Source organism: Portunus trituberculatus, unplaced genomic scaffold (assembly GCF_017591435.1).
Source record: "Portunus trituberculatus isolate SZX2019 unplaced genomic scaffold, ASM1759143v1 PGA_scaffold_461__1_contigs__length_12036, whole genome shotgun sequence".
Classification (NCBI taxonomy): Eukaryota; Metazoa; Arthropoda; class Malacostraca; order Decapoda; family Portunidae; genus Portunus; species Portunus trituberculatus.
In genome coordinates, this window is record NW_025541629.1 from 1 (window position 1) to 8,928 (window position 8,928).

At 47.0% G+C, this 8,928-nt stretch overlaps 1 protein-coding gene and 1 pseudogene across 1 annotated transcript; one reads left to right on the top strand and one right to left on the bottom strand.

The window, feature by feature from the left end:
- The first annotated feature begins 337 nt into the window (after positions 1-337).
- On the top strand, positions 338-708 carry LOC123500657 (annotated as a pseudogene).
- Positions 709-1,859: 1,151 nt separating this feature from the next.
- On the bottom strand, positions 1,860-2,689 carry LOC123500659 (histone H3-like). The gene is made up of 2 exons (XM_045249316.1): positions 2,627-2,689; positions 1,860-2,255 (listed from the first exon to the last, which is right to left on the bottom strand). The coding sequence occupies exons 1-2, from the start codon at positions 2,687-2,689 to the stop codon at positions 1,860-1,862; spliced, it is 459 nt and encodes a 152-aa protein (XP_045105251.1).
- Positions 2,690-8,928: the final 6,239 nt, after the last annotated feature.

The following is an 8,928-nucleotide window of genomic DNA, read 5'->3' on the forward strand; positions in this document are numbered from 1 at the left end:
GCCCTCGTCCGTGGCATTGGCGGTCCTTTGCTCTTGCGTGCTTGGTACTTATGCGCTCTGCTTGGATCCCCTGGTCTGGTGCCGGCCTCCCTTGCCGCGTCCATCTCTTCTATAAAGAAACATACAATAGACCAAACGCTCAGTCATCACAGAAGTCCATCTTGCGCCTGGGTCAAGCCCTAGTAACTTTATCCTCTTACTGAAGCTCCCTTTTTATCACCCATCTATTCTTCTTCTGTCCCCACTTCCCCCTCCCCATCTTTCTTTTTTTATTCTGATTCTGATTCGGTTGAAACACAACACAACTCTTCGCAAGTTGAACGACGCCGTTACTACCATGCCTCAAAAATCATCAGGAAAGGCTGCCAAGAATGCTGGCAAGGTTCAGAAGGCCATAGAAAAGGGGACAAGAAGAAGAAGCGGAGGAGGAAGGAAAGCTAGTCCATCTACATCTACAAGGTGCTCAAGCAGGTCAACCCCGACACTGGCGTGTCCTCCAAGGCTATGTCAATCATGAACTCTTTCGTGAACGACATTTTCGAGCGCATCGCTGCCGAGGCATCCCGCCTGGCACACTACAACAAGCGCTCCACCATCACCAGCCGGGAGATCCAGACTGCCGTCTGTCTCCTTCTGCCCGGCGAAGTGGCAAAGCACGCCGTCTCTGAGGGCACCAAAGCTGTCAGCAAGTACACCTCCTCCACGTAAACTAAATATCAGTCAGCTAGAAGGGGGGAAAGAAGAAAAAAGAGCAACTGCTGTCAGGCAGTATTCAAACCCTACCCGGCTCCATAGGAGCCACACTTGAATCCAAAAAAAAGGAGACACAATATAGACAAGTGTGGATGGTGGTCGCTGCTGGTGCACCAGAGCCGGATGGATGGATATGGATGGATGGATGAGCTAGATGGCTCGTCATTAATGAGGCTCGCAACCGAGTCAGAGCAAAGAGATCCATCATCCACTGCACAACAGCAGCAGCCCGTTGTAGTAGTAGTAGTAGTAACTCGGGTTACTATTTAATAAAGCGAGGAGGACTTGTGGAATGAAATCAAGCAATACAGATAAAGAAATGAATGAAAAGATATTAAAATAAATCAATGCATAAATAAGAAAGAAGATTGGAGAAGAGATAAATAAATAAATATACAATCAAACCAACGAAAAAAAAAAAACACCTACCCCACATCTCAATGATGATGATGATGATTAAGCGTACGTACGATACTAATCACGGCAGGCAGGCTTTTGAGGGTGGGTGCATTCATGCTCTTCCTCTTCTTGATTAATGATGATGATGATACCTCCTATTTCAGTAACATAACGTTTTTCATCACACAAAGCTCAGGAAGCACACAGTTATTATAGCTTGTAACATGGAACATCGCTCCTTTTTTTTTTTTTTTTTTTTTTTTGTTTTCTTGACTGAATTGCAGCGAATCAATCAATCAATATATCTACAAATCAGATTGGAGGGGAAAGCAGTCATTCTCCATCGGCCACCGACATACTACTGATCAGAAACATGCACATGAAATATCGGATCCTAGACACAGAGAGGAAGGTTAAATAAGAGAAAAAAAAAGAAAGAGAGAGAGAGAGAGAGAGAGAGAGAGAGAGAGAGAGAGAGAGAGAGAGAGAGAGAGAGAGAGAGAGAGAGAGAGAGAGAGAGAGAGAGAGAGAGAGGAAAAAAAAATAAAAGACTTCTATTCAGGAAAATCGCTCGACCATACATACAGATAAAAGCCAACCCATTCATGGTCTATGTAATATTATTCTCTTTAGATAAAGCACCTTTGGCCCTGAAGAGGGCCTAGATATTGTTTGTTGTTGCTTGCTTGCCTTGGATGACACACTTATTAGGCACGCTCGCTACGGATTCGACCAGGCAGCTGGATGTCCTTGGGCATGATAGTGACACGCTTAGCGTGGATGACGCACAGGTTAGTGTCTTCAAAGAGACCAACGAGATAAACCTCGGAAGCTTCCTGGAGGGCCATGACAGCGGAGGACTGGAAGCGGAGGTCAGTCTTGAAATCCTGGGTAATTTCACGCACCAAGCGCTGGAAAGGCAGCTTCCTGATAAGCAGTTCGGTGCTCTTCTGATAACGGCGGATCTCACGGAGGGCCACGGTTCCTGGCCTGTAACGGTGGGGCTTCTTGACACCTCCAGTGGCAGGAACAGATTTCCAAGCCGCCTTCGTGGCAAGCTGTTTGCGGGGCGCCTTGCCACCGGTGGACTTGCGGGCCGTTTGCTAAGTACGTGCCATGGTGAGTAAGTAAGGAAGTAAGTAAGTTACTGCCGCTTGGAAGGAACAGTTGGGCGTGTTGAGATTGGACGGGAATCACGTAAGAGTGTTCGACAACCACATAAAACTCCCCTCCCCTTCACAACCATAACAACATGTCATTGGTAACTCAAAGAAATTGAGGCAGGCGAGAGGGAGAGAAAAGAGGAAGGAAAGAGAGAAAAGAACACACAAAAAAAAAAAGACACACACACACACACACACACACACACACACACACACACACAGAGAGAGAGAGAGAGAGAGAGAGAGAGAGAGAGAGAGAGAGAGAGAGAGAGAGAGAGAGAGAGAGAGAGAGAGAGAGAGAGAGCAACTACAGGCACCGATCTCCTGCTCTCTGTGGTGGGCAAGGTGCTGGAGCGGATAGTGGCTGGAGCCATCTGTCAACATCTGAGTGAAAACCATCTCCTCTGAGAGAGACAGTTTGGCTTCAGGCCAGGCCAGTCCACCTCCGACCTACTCCTGTTCATCACCAAAGACTGGCAAAACGCCCTGGACGAGGGCCTGGACACGCTTGTAGTAGCCCTGGATATAGCTGGAGCCTTTGATATGGTCTGGCACGCGGGACTTCTTGAAAAGCTCCGTGCCAAGGGTATCCAGGGAGACCTGCTGCTACTGCTTGACGACTACCTACGTGGGAGGACTCTTCATGTGGTCGTCAATGGGAAATCGTCAGAGCCCTCGCCAATTCAAGCCTCCGTTCCACAGGGTTCAGTGCTGGGCCCAATCCTGTGGAACATCTATATCGACGACCTGCTCCGAAAACTACCGACAGTGGAAGCATATGCGGACGACTGCACCCTCTCCCGGTCCTACTGCCGCCTTGATAGCCAGAGCGCTGTCCGGCAACTAAACAAGCAGCTACGGCTGGTGGAGCAATGGGGAGAAACGTGGCAAGTCTCCTTTGCACCTGAGAAGACGCAGGCGATGGTCATCTCGCGGTCGCCAGGAGCCTCCAGAGCGGTCTCAGAGCAGCTGTGCTTTGGAGGCAAGGCTCTGTCTCTCCAGGACCACATCAAGGTCTTAGGGATGACGGTGGACCGCTGACTGCGCTTCGACGGCCATGTAGGTGCAGTCACCCGACAGGCGTCTCTAAGAGTCTCTGCCCTGCGGAGGGTGGCGGGAACGCTTGACCCACACGGCATCATCACGCTTTACAAGGCGCAGATACGTCCGTGCCTGGAGTACGGCTGCCTGTCGTGGATGTCAAGTGCCGCCACCCATATGCAGAGACTTGACAAGGTGTAGCGACGAGCTCTACGTCTGGCGGGATACGACGCACACCAAGACGACCTGCCGCCACACACCCCCGTCACGTCGTTGGAGCACCGACGAGATGTGGCAGCGCTGGTGGTGTGCCACAAAACTCAGGTGCAAGGAGTACCACACCTCCGACGCCTGGGACTTCCACCACGCGCTGCCCAGAGGCCCACGCGAGCTGCTGCCACCAGTGAGCAGACTGTGGAGGTGCCCTTCTCCAACACACGGCAGCACCAACGAACTTACAGTGCCCGGACCTCAAGGATGTGGAACGCATTCACCACAACCACACCCCAGGTGGAGGACATGTCCACCCAGCAGGTCAAGGTGGCAGCACACAGGTGGTGTGGAACGCAGGCCACTCCTCTGGTGCTAATGTAAAAAGTTATTAATGTAAAAACAATATTCTTAATGTATCGTAACTATTGTTAGGCTTTTTAAATAATTCCATACTCAACGTGGAATTTTTAAGTACTATGTTTAAATATGTAAATATATGTACTATGTTTAAAGAGAGAGAGAGAGAGAGAGAGAGAGAGAGAGAGAGAGAGAGAGAGAGAGAGAGAGAGAGAGAGAGAGAGAGAGAGAGAGAGAGAGAGAGAGAGAGAGGGAGAGAGGGACAGAAGGATCCCACCGACAATTCTGGACGGATTTTTTTTTTTTCAGTTTACATGATTTTACCGGATATGTGCCACCCCAAAATTTGATTTGGCTAATTTGCATAAATTTGCATAAAATTTCCATAAATTAAAATAAATTAGCATAAACATTGAATACATTAGCCCCTACCGAAAAAAAAAAAAAGTTGACAATTTCACAATATAATTATTTATAATGCAAGGGCCATCAACAAATAGCATAAAAATCGTAATATATACACAGACACACTTTAGCAACTACGATCCACAAAAAAAAAAAAAAAATATATTATATTTTACATACAAAGAATATGATTTATCAAATATACCTGACATCAGCAAAGTAACCATTTTAGATTATAAGGTCAAATTAGGATGGATGGATCATGTAAAGCTAGCAATCGATCATTTCATTCACCCAATACCCACTGCAACATCGCCAAGACAAATTCTTAATCAGATTATTATAGTCTGAAGATCACTTAGACGTTGGCATTTTGGGGAATTTCCCGGCCTGCGGCGTTGTTTGGCAAATTAAGGGATGGATGGATGGATTTTAATTTTAGGCGCCGCAACATCAACGGTCATATGGCGCCGCTACGATATTTTACCTAATACAATGTAGTTTATAAAAACTAAAAGAAATTAAAAATGATAAAATCAAAGGTAACAAAAAATACTAAAACTACAATAAAATTCAATAAAACATTAAAAATAAATATAATAAACTTAAATAAAATGCATAAAATAGCTAAAACAAGTGAAAACGATAAAATTTATGGTAATTAAAAACAAAAAAGCTACAATAATATACATAAAACATTAAAATACATATATTAAAATTAAATAAAAATCACAGATTTGGGAGAAGGCCAGCTTCTCCCAAAAATTTAAAAACGTCATGGCCTTTGGCCAGACACTTTGAGATATAATAGACACCGCTATCTCTACCGCGACAGCGGTAGAGGTAGCAGTGTCGTAACTCTATCAAACTAGGGCACTCTACCAATAGGTGCCGCACGGTAAGCGGCACCAGGCAGTCATCACAGTAAGGTTGAGGGTCCCTGGTCAACAGGTACCTCTGTGTAAGGTACGTGTGACCTATACGCAGTCGCGCCAATAAAGTCTGTAAACTTCGATCTCGAACATGGGTGTATGTCCAGTGAGGGATAGAGGAAATAGTGATCTCTCCCATTTTCGAGGTTACGACCCCCGTTAGCCATCTCCTCTGCCAGATTGCTGCAACTGCCTCACGAATTAGAGGAAAGACATCTCGAAACGGAACAGACGCAGGAGATGGAGCGCGACGTGCTGCCTCTTTAGCGAGGCGATCTGCGTGTTCATTCCCTGGAACACCAACGTGACCAGGAACCCAACAGAACCCAACACGATATCCTCGTTGTGTAAGAAGGTATAGCCACTGCAGGGCTGATAAAACCAAAGGGTTAAAGGATATAGTGCAAGAGAGAGAAGTAAGAGCACTGCGACAGTCACTAAAAATTGTAAAAGACGAAACCGGTAGAGTAAAAATTATTTGTAAAGCTAGGACAATGGCAGACAGCTCCGCAGTAAAAACGGACGCCACTGAAGGAAGGCTGCCAGACCGATAAAAAGAGGGGAAAACCACACTAAATGCAACGTCTGAGTCGGATTTGGAGCCATCAGTAAAAACAGGGATATCATCAGAATGCATAAAAAAAGTGTTCTAAAAACCGTGTGTGGGACAGAGCTGGCAAAAAATCCTTCTTGCCATCCATGACAGGGCATAATGAGATAACAGGAAGCTGCCAATAACCAACTCGCGGGAGACGGAAAGAGTACACAGGAGTGGGTTCGATAGATAACTCTGCCATGAGATTTGCAACACGTAGGCCAAAAGGTTTAGGGAGACTCGGTTGAGTGACATACGCCTGCGAGCGCGAGTCCCGCAACATTGACACACAGGGGACAAAATCAGGCAGACGGTGGGTGCGAAACCAACACCGGAGCATCGAAGACTGGCGCCGGAGGTCGAGCGGCCAGAAACCAGCATCCACTAGAAGGCTAGGTATTGGAGATGTCCGAAATGCACCCGTAGCCAAGTGGACCCCAGCATGAAGCACGGGGTACAACGAGCGTAGTCGTGCATCTGTTGCGGATGAGTAGATCTCACAGCCGTATTCCAGCTTCGGAAGTATGAGTGTACGGTGAAGCAACAGCAACGTGTCCCTGTCCGCACCCCAAGAGGTATGATTTAAAACCCGAAGAAGGGATAGTGCCTGCCGACAAGACTCCTTAAAAGAGCAAAAATGGGGAACCCAGGTGAGACGGTTGTCAAATAAAAGGCCAAGATATCGAGTCGCCTCCACGCATGAGAGGCGTCTATTGGCGAGGTATAAATCCGGGTCTGGATGGACACCACGGTTGCGACAAAAAATGCATGGCTACGGTCTTCAAGGTGGAAAATCGAAAACCGTTCATGTTGGCCCAACTGGACACCCTATTGATCGCCAGTTGGAGCTTGCGCTCAATCAGTGACATTCTAGAAGCAGCAAAAGAGATGCACAAGTCGTCCACATATAAAGAACTGTGAATGCCATCCGGTAGAGTATTTATAACACCATTTATTGCAACTGCGAATAGCGTAACACTAAGAATACTTCCCTGTGGGACACCGTCATTTAAAGCTGTAGCATCGGAGAGAACACTCCCAACTCGAACCCGTAAAAAACGGCTGGATAAAAACTGCTGGATAAAAATAGGAAGGTGGCCCCGAAGGCCAAAATTAAACAAAGACTGTAAAATGCCATGACACCAAGCCGTGTCGTAGGCCTTCTCCAGGTCAAAAAAGACTGTTACTTGATGGTGGTGATTAGCGAAGGCTTCACAAATGGAAGACTCTAGGGATATAAGAACATCAGTAGTAGACCTCATCTTTCGGAAGCCGTACTGTACCGGTGAGAAGTACTTCCTCCTTTCCAAATACCACATGAGTCTTATATTTACCATCTTTTCTAACACTTTGCAAATACAGGACGTTAAAGATATAGGACGGTAGTTCGTAGCCTGGAGATTATCTTTCCCAGGCTTCGGAAATGGGAGAACCACTGCCACAGCCCAAGAAGATGGAAAGTCACCTGTATGCCAAATCATATTATAAAGATTTAAAAGAAAGTTAAAAACAGTGTCAGACATGTGGCGCAAGAAGGCATAAGGTATATCATCTGGCCCAGGAGAAGAGTCGTGACAATGGGACAAAGCGGTCCGCAACTCGGAAGCAGAGAAAGGGACATTATAAGACTAACCTCCAGCGGAAGAAAAGTTTATGCCGAGAGATTTCATTCTCTGGCGGTGACGTGCGCCCGGAGCTGCAGGATGCCTCTGGGAAACACTGGCAAAGTGCTCCGCGAAGAGGTCAGCGACATTCCTAGGGTCTGCCACCGTTCGCCCAGCAGACAACAAAATTGGTGGGGAAGGAGCAGAATACTTTCCAGCAATTCGGCGGACTTTGTTGAAGACATCCGTAAGAGGGGTGCGGGCGTTTATGGAAAAGATATAGGTTTTCCACAAGGCTCTTTGTGCCTCTTTCAAAATGCGGCGGGCCCGAGCTCGGCATCGCCGAAAAGCTTCCAGGCACTGTGGGTCCCCACGATGTCGCCGGAGACGAGAGAAAGCTGACCGTTTCTCTTTAACCGCTGCAGTGCATGCTGCGTTCCACCAAGGAACGGGACGCTTAGTAAAGCGACCTGACGTCCTAGGGATTGTCTGAAGGGCTAAAGAAATTTTAAAAAAATCAGTAAAATAATCAACAGCCTCAGCACAAGTAGAAAAGTCAGCCAGCGGACGAATAAAAGAGCTAAGGTCTGTGAATCGACGCCAATCTGCCTTGTCTAAAACCCAGCGTGGTGGCCGGGACTGTGGCTCAGATTTCACAAATTGCAATACAATCGGAAAGTGGTCACTACCGTGTAAATCCGGTAGGACTCGCCAATTAAAATCAAGGAAAGAATTAGATGTACAAAGAGAAAGATCGATAGCTGTAAAAGTCCCAGTAGGAGTGTGGAAATGTGTAACATCCCCAGAATTTAAAATCTACAATCCTCATCCTCAATAAAAGAACCTATTAAAACCCCACGAGGATTACTAGCACCTTCATCCCACAATGGGTGACGGCCGTTAAAATCTCCCAACAAAAGAAAAGGCAGAGTCAGCTGACGCACCAGGCCGTCAAGCTCACCCCTGGAGACAGGAAGCCGAGGAGGTAGATATAAACTGCAGATGGTGTACAGTCGTCCCATAAAGACCTTAACAGCAACCACCTGAAGGGGAGAGTTAAGTTGTACCGGGATAACAAGTATATCCTGACGGACTAGAATAGCTGTGCCACCGTGGTGGCCCTGGTCAGGGAAAGGAGTGTTAAAAAAACCACGATAGCCAGAAGGACTAGAATAAGTACAATCACCTATCATAGTCTCTTGTAAAGCTACACAGGCTGGAGAGAACTCCGACAGCAAAGCTCGGAGTTCCCCCCACGAGGCGCGAAGGCCTCTACAGTTCCATTGTAGAAGCTTGAAGACGACTATTTGGGTGCAGTGGACGAGCGAGCCTTTTGAGGCTGACCGTGACTGACCTGACTAGAAATAATCAAACGACGAGAAGACACCGGGAATTGAGGTGTGCCGGGTCGTTGGACCTCAGCCTTTCGGCTTATCGGTGGGTAATGCGAACTATCATCACTTTTA